At 35.1% G+C, this 17200-nt stretch overlaps 1 protein-coding gene across 2 annotated transcripts in view; it reads right to left on the reverse strand.

Annotated features, from left to right (window-relative positions):
• Nucleotides 1–8784: 8784 nt before the first annotated feature.
• Nucleotides 8785–17200, reverse strand: part of IPMK (inositol polyphosphate multikinase) — a 76089-nt gene continuing 67673 nt past the window's right edge. For both annotated transcript variants that reach the window (XM_055274357.2, XM_055274358.2), the window contains exons 5-6: nt 16590–16671; nt 8785–13964 (exon numbers count right to left, since the gene is read on the reverse strand). In XM_055274357.2, coding sequence (XP_055130332.1) covers nt 13342–13964; nt 16590–16671 — 705 coding nt within the window. In that variant the 3' untranslated portion in view covers nt 8785–13341. The remainder of the gene's footprint in view (nt 13965–16589; nt 16672–17200) is intronic.

A 17200-nucleotide genomic window follows, 5' to 3' on the forward strand; every position in this document is an offset into this window, starting at 1 on the left:
TCTAGATGCTACAGAAGCAACCAGGAACAAAAATGACAAAGCTTTTGCTCTCCTGGAGCTTCCCTTCTACAGGGGGAGAATATGGTGTGGTGGCGGGGGTTGGGACACGGGATGAGAGAGACAGACAATAAATAAATAAGAAAAACATAATATATGTCAGATAATAATAAGTGCTATGAAGACACATTTGACAGCGCAAAATGCCTGAGTCATGAGACACTGGCTGTTCTTACTCAGCAAAAAGCCTTCTAGGGCAAGGATACAGGCACGGGGAACTGGAAAGCGTTGGGGAGAAGTCTATGAAGATGTGAGAGTTGAAAGTTCCAGGTAAAGGCAAGTGTAAATTCCAGGCGTAGGAGGAAGAACTGCACGAAGGGCAGTACCAGCTTAGCCAGAGGGCTAAATATGATAGGAATGGAAGGAAATGAGATCAGAGAGGCAGCCACAGTTTCGAGAATATAAGGCTCTGGAAATCACCGTAAGTATTTTGGATTTTATTCAAGTGAGATGGGACACTACTGGAGGATCTTGAGTGGGAGAGTGAAATGATTTGACTCGAATTTTAACATCCTCATTCTCACTGCTAGTGGAGAAAGAAGATAGGGTGACAAAAGGGAAAGCATGCAAGTATCTAGAAGGCCACTGGGGAACCCTGGGAAAAGATCATGGGGTCTTGGACCAGGGTATTAGCACTGGAGGTGGTGAGAGGCAGTCGGTGTATTTTTGAAGGTAGAACCAACAAACCTTACTAACAGAATGGATTTGGAAGAAAAAGTCAAAGATGACTCTTGTTTTTTGTTTTGTTGCAGAGACAACTGGAAAGATGGCATTGACTCCAAAGATGGAGCTAAGGATCACCAGAAAGGAATCTATTTTTTCTAAGAGTTTTTGGTATACGTACTGCTCTCATGTAGCTAAATTACACTGTGACTTTTTCTAATTACTTTGGCTGCTAAATGGCTAATGGCTTAATTCATGTGTACAGTGCTGGGACTGACGAAGAACTCAATGAATACTAGCTACTGTTACTACACTTTAGATCACAGTTTAACTTCAGTAAAATATCTGGAATAACCATACCAAAAATTAGGATAGTTCATGAGAAAGTAACCCAATGTTTTCCGACTTGGTGACTTATCATCCATCTAAGTAAATGAAGGGTGTTCAAGTGTGTGAATACTCAGAAGAAACTAAATTTGAATGCATGGATTTCTGATTTGTTCTTTTGGAATACAAGTTTAAGAGCTAGAGATTAAAATGATTAGTGGTCTGCTAAGAGATGTTGCTGGGGGAAGGACATTTAACCTTTATAAACCAGAAAATGTATTTTTCTTTCAGTCATATTGTGTTCTGCTCTGTGCTTTACTGCTTAATTTTCATGAAAACAAACTGAACATATGTCTTAGAACAAAGACAATTGGCAGAGCATGTGCAGGCCCTACATTGCCTATTGCTTATTTTCATAACTCTATTTAATTATAATTTATATATAACAAAACGCAACCGTTCATAAGTTTCTCAAGTCTTGACAAATAGATAACATTTGTATAACCACTGTCACAATCATGGTAAACAATATTGCCACCAGTGCTTTCCCAGAACCCCTCATCTCTTCTGGAGACCACCTCTTCTATTTATCATTAAAGATTATTAACTCCAAGTCACCAGTCTCTGTCCAGCCAGGGAAAACGAAGACTGAGTTCAGTGGTTTTTCTCCTTTTGGGGAGAACGAGGGAATTCCACCTCACAGTGACACCTACCTGGTATAGTGGGAAAGAGGGGGTGGTATTAGTGACATATTTGCTGAATTTTATCTAATTCAGTCATCCTTTGGTATCTGTGGAGGATTGGTTCCAGATAGATCCCAAAATCCGCGGAGGCTCAAGTCTATGATATAAAATGGTGTGGCATTTGCATACAACCTACCCATATCTTACTGTATGCTTTAAATCATCTCTAGATTAGGTATTAAATATAATACAATGTAAAAGCTATATAAATAGTTGTTATACTGTATTTTAAAATTTGGATTATTTCTAATTGTTGTATTGTTATTTTTGTTGGAGTTTTTCCCTGAATATTTTCCATCTCTGATTGGTTGGATCTGCAAATGAGGAACCTGCAGATACATAAAGCCAACTGTATTCTTTTCCCCAAGTGATACTAGATAAAAGTATGTCTGTCTGTCTGTCTGTCTTTGGGTGGGACTTTTCTAACTTCATACTGATGCAAATGAACAAATTGTGTACCTAAAGTGTGGAGAAATGATAGGTACAAGGAGAGAAAGACAAGTGCCCACCAGTCCTGGGCCCAAATCTTAGCTTTAACACCAACTAACTGCATGATATTAGACATGGGTTTCAGTTCCCTCATCTGTAAAATGGACAATAGTGGCTTCATGTACTGATTGGATCATTTTGTGTCCTGGAGGGTAAGACAGGGCCTGCTTCTGCTGCAACACTCGCCATCACTGCTTCACAGGCCTGGCCCGCAGGAAGGAGCTGATCCAGGCTGTGGAGCCCACAGTGTATCTCTAAGTGTCTTCTACATCTCTTGGCCTCACCTCAACTTTGATTCCCTCAGAAAGATTCTTTTCAAAGACCCTGTTTCTTGTGATATTCTCTGTGGCACACTCCTTTGTGGCCGATTTTCATGGAATGAACACAATGAAGACAGGAAAGGAATCAAGAGTAGAAAAGGCTGAAAATGCCTGAAATAATCAAGTTGCAAATTTTTATGTAGAAGAAGCTCATTTCTTCATTAAGAAAGACATTTAAAGATATGAAAATACAACCTAAATTTTCTACTTTTGTTCATTTACTATTTAAGGTCTTTTTAAAAATAATGCCACTGTTTTATGAGAACGCATGGGATGATTTATTACATAAGGTCAAAGTATTTTCACTAGAGGAGAGGCCACTGAACTGCAGAAACTCTACTTGAACTTTTCTCACAATGTAATTAATACCCACTCCTAGTTCAGAAAAAATAACTAGCATGCTTTACTGTGTTCCTAATAATGAAATACACCTAACTTGTGGCTGGAGCTTGACTCCTTTGAATTGTGGTATGGTGCGTTTGGGTTTGTACCCAAGTTCCTGATAGTGTAGACAGAGCTGTTAGACCATTTGAGGCCCAAGCTCTCTCATCTACCCAATAGGGATTGTAGTGAAAATAAATTGTAGCCTAAAAATGTTTTACACACACACAAAAAAGCACTGCAAGATGAAGCTATGTGATTTTAAAATGTAAGAAGTGTAATTTCATTTGTTCATTCAATACATACGTACTAAGAATCTCAAATCATAAAAATTCATGACTTATCCATGATGTAAAAATCTTTGTGACCTTGGGTTAAGTAAATATTTCTTAGAGCCAATATCAAATGTACCATACATAAAAAAGAAAAAACATTGATGAATTAACCTCTGCAAATTTAAAAATTTCTGGTTTTCAAAAAGAATATCTTCTCTGTAATGAGAATGAAAGACAGTTCACAGACTGGGAGAAAATACTTGCAAATCATATCTAATAAATAACTTCTATCCAGGATGTATCATGAACTCCCAATGTGCAATAATGATATGGGCAGGAAAGCCTATAAGAAAGGGATGGTTAAAAAGCTAAACAGATACTTCCCCAAAGAAGATGTATAGATGGTAAATAAACACATAAAATGACATCATTAGCCATTAGCGACATACACATTAAAACCACAATGAGATACTACTATACATCTATTAGAATGCCTCAAATTGAAAAAAAAAAAACAAAAAACTGACCATACCAGTGTTGGTGAGGATGTGGAGCAACCAGAATGGTAAAAATGTGAAACAGTGAAATCGCTATGGAAAATAGTTCAGCAACTTCTTAAGACGTTAAACCACTAAATGACCCAGCCAGTCTACTTCTAGGTGTTTATCCAAGAAAAAGCAAAGCACATGTTCATACAAAGATTTGTACACAAAAGTTTGTAGTAGCTTTATTATGATAATGGTCAAACACCAGAAATAATCTAAATTTCTATCAACAGGTCAACAGACAAGAAAATTGTGCTCTCTCTCTCTCTCTCTCTCTATATATATATATATATATATGAATACTATTCAGTAATTAAAAAGAAATGAATTATTAATACATGAAACTATGAGAATAAATTTTAAAACAATTATTCTGAGAGCAAGAAGCCTTACCAAGTAAATCAATAAATAAAAAGTATAGAAATAACAAAAATTCAAATCATTGTATGTATTTGAAAGCAGATCAGTATTTGCCTGGGAATGGAGAGAGGAAGGAGGCATGATGAGGAGGGCCTACAAGCAGGATTACCAATGGGCATAAGGAAATTTTTACAATTGATCGATATTGTCATTTTCCTGATGGTTTCAAGGGTATATGCATATATCAAAATTATCAGATTGTACATTTTATATATGTGCAATTTATTGTGTATTATATAATAAAGCTGTTAAAAAACAAATTGATCATATTTGCTTGTGTCTACTTCTGAACTTTCTTCTCTGTTCCATTTATCTATGTATGTATCTCTCAATACCACAGTGTCTTTGCTTTTTGTAGCTTTAGAGTGAATCTTGGAAAGTGGTAGTGTGAATTCTACTTCATTTTTTTTTTTTTAGATGGAGTCTCCCTCTGTCACCCAGGCTGCAGTGCAGTGCCGCGATCTCAGCTCGCTGCAACCTCCGCCTCCTGGCTTCAAGCGATTTTCCTGCCAGGAGGTGGTAGATGTTCTGTAGCCACTTTCAGAATCATCATTATTCCTGTTCCTTCCTTTAACAAAACAAGGCAAATTCCTCTGAAGTACCTGCTCTCCCTCCTTATTTCTTTTTCTTTTTTTTTTTTTTGAGACGGAGTCTCGCTCTGTCGCCCAGGCTGGAGTGCAGTGGTGCAATCTCGGCTCACTGCAAGCTCCGCCTCCCGGGTTCACGCCATTCTCCTGCCTCAGCCTCTCCGAGTAGCTGGGACTATAGGCGCCCGCCACCACGCCCGGCTAATTTTTTGTATTTTTTAGTAGAGACGGGGTTTCACTGTGTTAGCCAGGATGGCCTCGATCTCCTGACCTCGTGATCCGCCCGCCTCGGCCTCCCAAAGTGCTGGGATTACAAGCGTGAGCCACCGCGCCCGGCCTCTCCCTCCTTATTTCATTCATCTATCCATAGCCCTTCCAATGATGTCAGACACAGTACCTGGCTCACATTCATACTCCACATTCCAGTTTCTGAAGTTATTCTTGATGATTTTTTGTACACATAGGTGATTTTTCCGATAGCTTGACCTCTCAGTCCCTGACCTCCTCACTTCCAGTGATTTTATTTTCTACTCCAACTTCACCTCCTGGCCTGACCTTATTTAAATATAGTGAAAAAATAGCCACTGGTTACCTTAAATATCTCCTTCTGAAAATATAAGGAATTGTGCAATATCTTTTGGAAGGATTATTATAAACAGTTTGAGAACACTGTAATACTTGAAGAAATACACTTCAGTTATTTGCAGATTTGTTGTGTGGAAGCTTCTAATATGTTATCTGCTATTTATGGCTTCATCTCAAATGGATAATAGCATATTTCAAAAACTCAGATCCTTGAGCACTTTTGTGAAAGCAAGGTCTCTACAAAAGCTATAGGGAAAAAGTAAAAATTAGCCTGGAAAAGCTACATAGCACATATTTGTGTAGTAACTGAGCACAGGTCTGATTAATCCTCCTACTTAAGATTAGGCAAATTTACTTAGATCTAGAAACTAGAAATTAGGGATAAACACACGGACATGTTTGGATAAGGCCAGAGTGCTAGATGTTGCCATTTTTCAAAGAAGATTTACTAATTTTATTATCCTCAAGAAATATATTCAAAGCCAATTATTACATCTGCAGATGTACATATTATTACCAATAATAGCAGGGTAAGAACTTACAAGTATCCCCTCTGGGGAAAAAATGAATGGGAAGTTCATGGGAAAGGGACATTATAAAGTAAATAGGTATTCCTCCTAAGACTTTTCACCCTCTTTGGTACATTATAAAGAAAAAAATAGCAGGGAGAAAATGACAATGAATTAATGTGAAATTCTGATTTAGGATGATGAAAATCCAGCTAAACGGAAATGAAACAGCATATTCAAGTTTATCTAAAAGCTGAACTAAAACTACTAGATCTGTGAAAAGAGTTTCAACATTAACTGGTGAAATGGTGTTTACAACACATAATAGAAGGTATGCATTCTTTTGCATAATTTCTGTCATAGAAGCGAACAGTTTGTTTACACTTGAAATAATATCAGTTGACATTGATCACCAAGGAAGCTCATGAATAAGACAAGATTGCTTAGGATATGAAACCACTCTCCAAACTATAACATCATAATTTAAAGTGGAAGAGGGCAATACTCTAGGACTGCCCAGTGGGCTCTACCTAGAAGAGGTAACGGATGAAGGAAAAAAAAAGCAACAAGAAAACGGATTTTAAAACTTGCATATGCTGCTTGTCCTGCTGTCTCTGTTCTGATCCACAGAATTAAATATCCACATTGTCTAACTTGTTCTGACATTGCTGCCCCATAAAGCCATGGACTACGACAAGACAGACTTTCTTGGTGCCCTGTGTGAGTTAATCTGAGGTTGGAGCATGTGGTTGATTGTACTGTGGCTTCCCTGTATCCACACCCTTCAGTGTCCTCCCACTCTGACTCTGGATTCAGCAACAGTAGCAAACTTAAACAGAAACTTGAAACCTGTTTGCATGTTTTCAGCTTCTTCTCCTGGACTCCTAACTACAACTAAGAGAAATGCCTGGGCTAGCCTGCTGAAATATGAGACACATCGTCCTACCCGCACCCCCAGATGACCTGCCAGCTGATTCTAGAGACATAAGTCTAGCCAAGATCAGCAGAACTGCCCAGCCAACTTGCAGATCCATCCAAATAATAAAAAGGGTTAAGACTTACGCTGACACTTTGGGGTGTTATGCAGCAATAATTGCGGACAGAGTGGTCAGGCTAGTCCATGATTTAGATTGATTATCCCCTCCACCTCTGACATAACTTGGGTGGGTCAGGGCCAACCACTATGAAGAGTGGAAACTGAGAGTTAAAACGAGTAAGAATTAAAAGTTATGGTATTACAGTTTCTTTACGAATTTATAAATGAGGATGTTCTTTGAACTGGATTCAAGCCTCAAAAGCTATAAACTAGGTCTGTTTACCTTAAGTATATGATCTTTAAAGTGTATGAGGTGAGACTGGTTATTCCTCCATGCACTATCTCCACACAATGCTTCCACACTCATCATTTTCCTTGAGCCCATTCCAAGGCACTTTAACAACTTATGTTAACTTTCATTAAATAATAATTTTAAAGACCTTCCTAACTCCTCTTAGAAAGACTTGGTTTTCAACATTTCTTGGCATTTGAGGCAATTGTGCCATGTCATTTATGCCCAAAGCACCTCTAGAATGTTGTCAGATGACAAGTACAATGTAATTAACAAGCATACGCAGATTATTTTCTTAGGTTGGCAAAGTAGTAATTATTCACACAGAAATAAAAAAAGGCCAATGGCACAAATAATAGAAAATAACAAGTCTATCATTACAGGACTCCCAAAACTTGTTGCAGGAGGCATGGTTTAATGTCCTTGACATTAACTTTCCAATGAACTTTTTCTTCCAATTAAGAGTGGCCAGTGTTATCTTAAGCCATTTCTGGCTGTATTTTCTTCACATTCTAAGCCCATTTCCTTGTCTGCTGCCAGCACTCTCTCTTGGCTTTCCAACAGCTCTGGTTGGGCCTCTGTTCAAGTGGTAGTGCACACCCTATCTCCAAGAAACTTGTTGCAAATCTTGTTAGTCAAAAGTGTGGTCCATGGACCAGCATCAGAGTCCAGTCCAGTCTACTTAATCAGAATCTGCATTTGAACAAAATCCCCACGTGATTTTTACAATTATTTTCACTTTTTATTCTTTCTCTTTAGCTTTTAGTCTTTACACTTAGCTATAACTTGGGGACTGTGGCAGTGGGGTTCCATGTTATTTTTTTTTAGCAGGTAGGCAGCTCATCTTAATCAGGAGGGAAAAACTACTACATCATATAGTATTGCTCCTCCCCATAGCATTCACAAAGAAGCAGGCATTAAGGTGGAATTCAATACAACCTTCTTTAGCACTACGATGTTATAAATCACACTCTCTTCTTCCTCTTGCATGCTATTGGAATGACTTCTCTATCTTCACAACCCTGCTGGATATTGAGAAGTCAATAATAATTCCACTATTTTATCCCATATTGACATGTTTTTTTCTCTTCCAGCCAGTATATATCTTGATAATAGGTACTGAATCCTTTTTAACTAATAACGAAAAGAATAACTTGATCACTAATTCCTGAAATTTCAAATACATGCAAAAAAAAAAAGAAAACATTACCTTCTTAAGCTTAAGTTACTGCATTTTCATAGCCATATCAATTTGTTTCTCCTCTGGCCCACTTCTCCTTCTAGGTTGATTCCAAAGATTTTAGTTTATGTGACAGAAAAAATAAATATCCATGGAAAATGGTTTACATACTTTATCATTTCCAATTTGTACACTTAAAAAAAAATCCCTTCCCCAATTTGTCTGAAAGTATGGATCTTTCTACTGACGCACTTTGTCATCTTTGATTCCCCAATGATTCCTACAGTTTCTGATACCTAACATTCAAATATCTGTTGAATGAATGTTATTTTTAAACCACCATGTTTGTTAGCATGTTACAATTAATGAAAAAAGTTCCAATGAAAAACATTTTAATAGGTTGTCAAATATACAGTTATTAGAATTATGTAAATATCACTTATAAAAATTGGTATATCACATTAGATGATTCTATAAAATAAAAACACAATCACACATTGACAATAACCCCTGCAGTCCAAGTATACCCCCACAATAGTACAAATTACAAACACATTAAAAAAAAAACCCTAAAGACATTTATACATTTAAACCAAAGTAACTGTGACTAAATACATTCATTCATCAAGTACAATAAATTTAGCACTGCTGCTTATAGTCACTAATAACACAATTTTAGGTGCAATTTCACATGCTTTCATAAATCTTCCAGTACAGTTCCCATAGTAAAGTGTCTTTGTGCACGCCATTTTCATTTATATGCAGGTGCATCATACATCATACTTAAAACTATTTCACTTTACAAACTGTTAATATATATTTAAGTGGACAGTAGGTAAAAAATTTAAACTTCGATGACAAAATCTAAAATTAAAGTCTTGAAAGCCTATAGTGACTTGTTTACTTGAATAAATAATATTTTCACTTAGAACAGGCTATTAATATAAGTAATGAGAATTTAAATATTAACTCAAAAAGATAGAGGCTCCAAACTTTTCTAAGAAATTAATCCATTTTCAAAGTAATAATATAATCAATCTGTAAGTCAAAAGTAATTTCATATTCATTGCCAAATTTAAAATACCAGTGATGTTGATTGAGGCCTAAAACTGTTGTACTAAATTGTAAAATACAGTAAAGAAGATGCAGCTCATTTCCTTGGGAATATGTAATGGAGTGTTTTTCACAGTAATGTTTATGTTAAACATTATTTTAAATGGACAGTCTAAATAAATGTACCTTTGCCAGCAAGGAAAGTGAAAAATTAAGGCTTTTTTATGCTATCTGTAACTAATACCCAAACTTAAATAGAGGTTACAATACTGTAAAATATTACTTCTAACTTCAACTATTGTTAGATGCTTCATTTCAACCCCATACTTATTATCTTATTTAGATGCCTATTTTCCTATATCTCTATTTTAATTAAGTCCCCAATCCCACCCCATCCAAAGAGAATGCTGAAAATGGTTAGGGCCTTATCTGTTTGGTTCACAGTTGTAATACTGGGGGCTAAAAATTCTTAACACATGGCATAAATCCAAGGAATATTTTTGAATGAACTAAGAAGCCTGGCCTCCAAAGGCAACCCCACTTGTTTTTCCAAAGCATTAGCAGATAATTGTTACCTCTTTAGATAATCAGACTGACAATTATTAAAAAGGAATCGATGTTTCCTAGGCTATGAAAACATCAAAAACATGTAATAGAAAGGGTAACTGAGGGCACAAACATATCAAATCAAGACTAAAGGCACTGGAGAAAGAAGGTAAGCATTGTAAACAATTTTTAAAGCAAAACAAGTTTTAAAGTATAAAATGCCAAACTACTAAGAAAAAATGTACTAAAGTGATGACAATGCTTTACCATAGTGGACACAATTCCTGTAATTTCACAAACAGAATTCGTTCGTTGTTCTATCGTTTTCTTTCATCCTACATCTTCTACAATATTCCAGCCCCTAGAAACAAATGTATTTTCAGCTGCGTGAAACAAAAAATTGCAACTGAAGTATCTGTGGAAATTCCTTTTTCTTAAACGATGTTATAAATTTGATACATAGACTTGATAGACATAAGAACATCATCTTGGAAATCATAAAATACTAAATTATGCTCAATCAAAATACAGACAAAAGTTCTTCAGTTCAACAGTTTAGAGCCCCATAAGAGCAAATTGTAGTGTAAAGTAAGTACAATCTTTCCAGACACACAAATAATAATGAATACTGAGTTGAAATACAACAAGCTCCACATTAGAGCCATTTAATATACACATTTTCATAACTGTTTCTTGAAAAACTATTTAGATAAAATATTTAGCATTTATCATTGATTTTAATTTATTTGAATCTATGCAATGTCCATCCATATTAAAATATCAATTAATGTAAATACTTTATTATAAAACTATTATACAATTTAAATTTTTATTAGAGAAAGGTATTATTCACATCCACAATTTCTTAAAGTCCTTTTTAAATGAGTGTATTCCATAAGAAATACACTAAAATCATTACTTATGTTTCATAGGGGAAAAAAAAACTATGAGAATCCTATTAACCCAAACTATATCCATATTATGCTTATTTCTTAAGCATTTACATGTTCAAATATACTTGGTGAATAGTGATCATTCATCCCCACAGTGGTAAATTTCAGCATAATATTAAGTGACCGAGAGAGACTAAGATAGTCACATGTAAATTAGATAAACAGATACTTATTCTGTTATACCTAAGCCTACTTATAAAGCAACATAAAATGAGCATTGGATAACAATGGTAACAAATGTAAACAAACAGAATTAAATGTTAATCCCTTCTCTGAAAAACAACAGATAAAATTATGGGCTTCTTGCTTTATTAAAAACAAAACATGATCTATTGTATCAAAAAGTTAAGACATTGATTTTACAAAATTATATTTCCAAATACAGATAAAAAAATCTTGAACAGTTAATTCAGATTTTATTCAGCTAAAATGTGCAAAAAATCTGATAATACTTAAGTTTATTAAATTCATTGTACATAGGTTGATATCATCCCATACAAAAAAAGCCTCAGTATCTTGTTAAGGTTCAAAATAGTGTTTAATTGTCTGAGCTTAAGATTTATTGAACCACTATCCAAATAACAACAAAACCCATATTGTAAAAGAAAAAAGTAAAACTAAAAATTTTGATTATTATGACTTGAAATTCATTCCCATTAAAACATAAAACTATAGCCAATATCCATTCGAAAAGTGAAGAAAAATTGAAGTCCCTATGATAAATACACCAATTCTAAATAAAAAATTAAAATCAAATTTTGCTATTACAAAATGCACATGATCTTTTAAGCTATTCAGGTTTAACAGATTTACTAAGGATAGAGTTCATAGAGCATTTAGTTGGTACTTCTGTTTGGACTCAGGTATTTGCAAAGTGCCCTCAGAGAAGGCTGAGAAGGTAAAATAAACATAAAATTGTGGTAATTTTCTCCACACCACAATAAAGGTGCTCGGATTTAAAAATGCAATTTGTAACTCCAGAAGAAAACGAGGAGAAAGAATTTACAACCCCAAAATATCTTCCAGGAATATGACAAAACTGATAACTACCTAGAAATGTTACTAGTGAATGGAAGTGCAAGTAATGACAGCATTAACATCAAATGTATTTGAAGACTCAAAGTTTTAAATGTTTTAAATGACAAATAACTAGTTGATTTTTTTTAAGGAGGTGGGTGTGAAACAAAGATAATACAAATCTAATTTTTCCAGGAACTGTAGCACTGCCCCTGTCCCCATGAAATTAAGTTACAATTTCACTGGTCAACATAATATAAAACTGTTTTGAGTAAGAGTGAAATAGAAGCATGAATATAGATATGCACCAAACCCTATATTATGGACTAATTTACACACAGTATTTTTGACAACAACCTAATTAGATATTGTCTTTCATTGCTTACTATAATTCTGAGAAACTGTTTTTAACAACATACATTTACACTACCACTTAACTAAATGGGGACATATAAATACATAAATTTTTAAAGAAAAAAAATCAAGTTATTTAGAGGAGAAATAAAACTTCAATTCTTTACTTTTTTGAAGCTGCATTTAGAGATACAAAGGTATATTGTTTATGATACTTTCACAATGTAATAAATTTATATTCCAATTTTCTCATGAATGAAAGATTGTAAAGGAAAATATTTTGTTCCTTGAAAATAACATCTCTTTTCCCCTAACCCCAGTAAGAACAATTAGTGTGCCCTTAATTTCAAGACTTTGTTGTTGTCATCCACGTCAATTGTCTTTTTCATGAAGTATAATATTTTGAGAGAGAGATGTAAAAATTAAAGAGAAAATCTGCTTTTGGAATGCAACAATTCTAAATCATTTCACTAAGAAGCACCCTTTGATATGCTGGTCTGAACTTTTAATATAAAACCTAAACAGTACTTATTTCTGAAGTAGAATTTTCTCCAGTTTTAGTAACTTCATACATAGCAATACTAAGGACATCAACCTGTGCTTTTGAGATTTTGGTAGGTGTTCTAATAATGTAATATTTTAGATATGGCTCATTGTCAAGGCTGGGTGGACAGAGATTTCATGAATTGGCTACAGAAAGCTAACTAAACTCTTAATGACTGAATAATGGTTTTCATTTTGCTTGAGCCAAAAAAGATGTTTAAGCCATGTACCACCACTTTCCCTGCTTAACATTCCTAAGTTTCTTTATTCTTCATAGTTTTCTAATGAACAAATAATTAGTTTTCCTGAGTAAGATTATAAAAAAGTTAACCTTTCTTCCAAAAGTATAAAGGCAAATAAAATGTCGACTCACAATACAAATTTTTTACATAGCATTAAAGGTGCAGATATTGACTGCTCCTCTTCATTATGATTGGCCCACCCCTAAAAGACTGCAACAGAGGATTCAATTGTCTAAAATACTTCGAAGTACAGAAATTAAATGCTTTAGCCCATAAACATATCCCTCATCTATTGTGTTGCTAGGGAACACATGAGCAAAATCTATCATTCGCACTTCTACTTCAGCAATCTCTTGGCAACCAGTGGGAAGATGGTAGAAAACTTTTTCCAGTTGGGAAAGTACATTTCCATTTAAATGTTCCTGTGACATGCTTTTCCACCCATTGCCTTGCTCCAGATTTTCAACTTTCAATGAAGTCTGACTGTGATGCTTTTTTGTATACATTTTCCTGTGACGAGCATACATCTTGGACAAGCTTTTGCCCACTGAAGCTTCTATTTTTCCATTAGCTGTGGAACTTAACACATGAAAGTTATTATTGTACTCTAGTACTTCTGTGTCTGACAGTTGTCCTTTGGACAAAAACTTTTCTGCCAAAATTCTGTCATTCAATTTTGTAGTGGTTGGCTGAGATGAACCTTCATAAACAAAGAGTAATGAACTTGCGTAAAAATTAAGCTGCTTCTGGTTTTCAAACCACTGCAGAATTTTCTCAATCTTCTGAATACTGGCAGCAACAGCATCTTTTCTTAAGCAGTACCCATTATGAAAAAATCTGGAGACTCCTATAAAAAGAAAAATATGAGCATTATAATCAAATAATGAAATAACTATTATTTGGGAAGTAAACTCATCACAGAATTCTCCAATATTTTCCCCATCATCCCTTAGAATTAAGTGAACAGTTAATCCTAGCATTCTAAGAATTCTAGTCAGATATAGAAGTCTGACCTCAGCTTGATTTTTGGTGAAGATGCTTTTTTAGAAAACATTTAAATGACACTAATATAATATGAAATATCCTATTTAGACAAAAGGAAATTTATTACAGGTAGACTGGTAGTTTACTTCTCTCACTATATTCTCTTAAGAAATAGGATTCCAGGCTGGGCACGGTGGCTCACGCCTGTAATCCCAGCACTTTGGGAGGCCAAGGCGGGCAGATCACGAGGTCAGGAGATCGAGACCATCCTGGCTAACATGGTGAAACCCCGTCTCTACTAAAAATACAAAAAATTAGCCGGGCGTGGTGGCGGGCACCTGTAGTCCCAGCTACTCCGGACGCTGAGGCAGGAGAATGGTGTGAACCCGGGAGGTGGAGCTTGCAGTGAGCCGAGATTGCACCACTGCACGCCAGCCTGGGCGACAGAGTGAGACTCTGTGTCAAAACAAACAAACAAACAAACAAACAAACAAACAAACAAAAACCAAATAGGATTCCAGGCCGGGCACGGTGGCTCACGCCTGTAATCCCAGCACTTTGGGAGGCCAAGGCAGGCAGATCACGAGGTCAGGAGATCGAGACCATCTTGGCTAACACGGTGAAACCTCGTCTCTACTAAAAACACAAAAAATTAGCTGGCTGTGGTGGGGGACGCCTGTAGTCTCAGATACTCAGGAGGCTGAGGCAGGAGAACGGCGTGAACCCAGAAGGCGGAGCTTGCAACGAGCCGAGATCGCCCCACTGCACTCCAGCCTGCGCAACAGAGCAAGACTCCAGCTCAAAAAAAAAAGAAAGAAAGAAAGAAAGAAAGGAAAGAAAAAGAAAGAAAGAAAGAAAGAAAGAAAGAAAGAAAGAAAGAAAGAAAGAGAGAAAAGAAAAGAAAAGAAAAGAAAGAAAGAAAGAAGGAAAGAGGATCCAAGACTTGCTCTATTTGCTATTGTGAGAAATTTTACAGTAAAATTACTTGTTCGGGCTGGGCGCAGTGGCTCACGCCTGTAATCCCAGCACTTTCGGAGGCAGTGGCGGGTGGATCACCTGAGGTCAGGAGTTCAAGAACAGCCTGGCCAACACGGTAAAACCTCGTCTCTACTAAAAATACAAAAATTAGGCATGGTGACGCATGCCTGTAGTCCCAGCTACTTGGGAGGCTGAGGCACAAGAATCACCTGAACCTGGGAGGCAGAGGTTGCAGTGAGCCGAGATCATGCCACTGCACTCCAGCCTGGGCGATACAGCAAGACTGTCTTGAAAACAAAAAACAAAAAACAAAACAAAACAAAAAACAAAAACTTGCTTGTTTGAATCTCATTTAGAGCTAACTAAAACCTAGAGTCAAATTTAATTATTTTTTAATGGTACCATTACCAAATACCAAACCATACCTCTACTAATTTTCATTTGCTCTCAATAATATTGATTAAGTCAATTTTTCCAAAAAGTTAAGCTCACTTTTGGGAATAGCACTTTCCCACGTTAGGTATATTATTGAAAATTGAGACCTTTAAGTGTTTTAACCTATCAGATTATTAGGCCTTTAAAAAAAAAAAAAAACAAATAAAAAATAACTATGCCTATTTTATCATACGTGGGAATTTATAGGTATATATAATTTGATTTCTGCTTTTAAATAACTTGTTCCCCAATGTGGGACAGAAACTATTAAAAGATATATTCAGATATAACTAAATTATTAGCCTGGGAAAATATTTTTTTAAATAGCCCATCTGAATGTTATTTTGCTGTTGATTAAGTACTCCAAGGCAAACACTAATTGTTAAGCTCATGCTATGGATGTTTGCTTTCTATACATAAAATAAGAATTCTTCTACAAACTTTTTACACTATGCATAATTTATTCTCTAAATATCTTAGTGGAGCTAAGAATAAACTTGTAATATAATGTTATTTCCAGGAATCTAGGATATTGTTGCTTTTGTAGTATCTTGGCCATAAATATTTTAGAAGCATATATATATGTTAACAGATTTTATTTAAATCAGTTTAATGCCAGTTAATTATTCATTACGTAGCTCTAGAAACTTACATAGCTCAACTACACGTGGGAATATTCAATAAAAATACATTACATGCTACAACACGTATTTTAAAGTCTCTTATGTAACAAGCAGTTTTAATATACTATGATCTATAATGTTTACTTACAAAACATTGTAGTAATGTTCCAGTATTGAGCTAGATGGCTGGTACACAGCTGTTCATTTTTTTTTAAAGTATATTAATAAGAAATAAATGAAAATGTAACAGAGGGTCATTCATAGTCCCATGGTCTTGATGTATTATGAACCAGGGCTTATGGTTAATCCAATTCTGTAAATCTAAGTTTCATTATTTTTAAAAATAGTTTATTATGAATCAAATCACTTTTCCAAATGACAACTAAAACTGAAATAACTTTAGAAGTATTTTAACTGTTCAATCATAAAAGCATTAGTTTTTTAGTCCTTACCATCCTTTATAGTTTCTTTTGTTAAGCTTCTTCCGTAATGCTGGTTTTGTGTCTCATAGCTATCGGAATGAACATGATAAACCTGTCAAAAAAAGCAGTGAATATTAAAAAGCTAATACTTCTTGACCATGTGGGGTTTATCCCAGCCACAAGGGTGGCTAAAGATGAAATCTACTCAGGTAATTCATTCTAATAGATTTGAGAAGAAGAAAAAAATCGCAGTTATATCAATGGATGCTGAAAAGGCACTTTACAAATTTAACATCCACTACTGATGAAAAATCTTTGTAATATAAGGATAGATATTTCCAATATGATAAAACTATCTACCTCAACCTACCAGGAGTTAGTCTCAAGTTTAAAGGAGAGAACTGAAAAAGCACTTCTTTTAAAATACAAGAAGCCTTCACAAAAATATTTTATCATGATGTCTTTTATATTATTATCATCTAATATTCTGGAGTTCCTAGCAAATGCAATTAGAGAGAAAGAAATTAGAGGTATAATAATTTGGAAAGGTGGAGATAAAGTTAATACTCTGAAGATAATAGTTGTACACTGGAAAATAAAATTAAAGACAAATACAAATAATAAAATATATGACATGGCAT

Source organism: Symphalangus syndactylus, chromosome 4, assembly GCF_028878055.3.
Source record: "Symphalangus syndactylus isolate Jambi chromosome 4, NHGRI_mSymSyn1-v2.1_pri, whole genome shotgun sequence".
NCBI lineage: Eukaryota > Metazoa > Chordata > Mammalia > Primates > Hylobatidae > Symphalangus > Symphalangus syndactylus.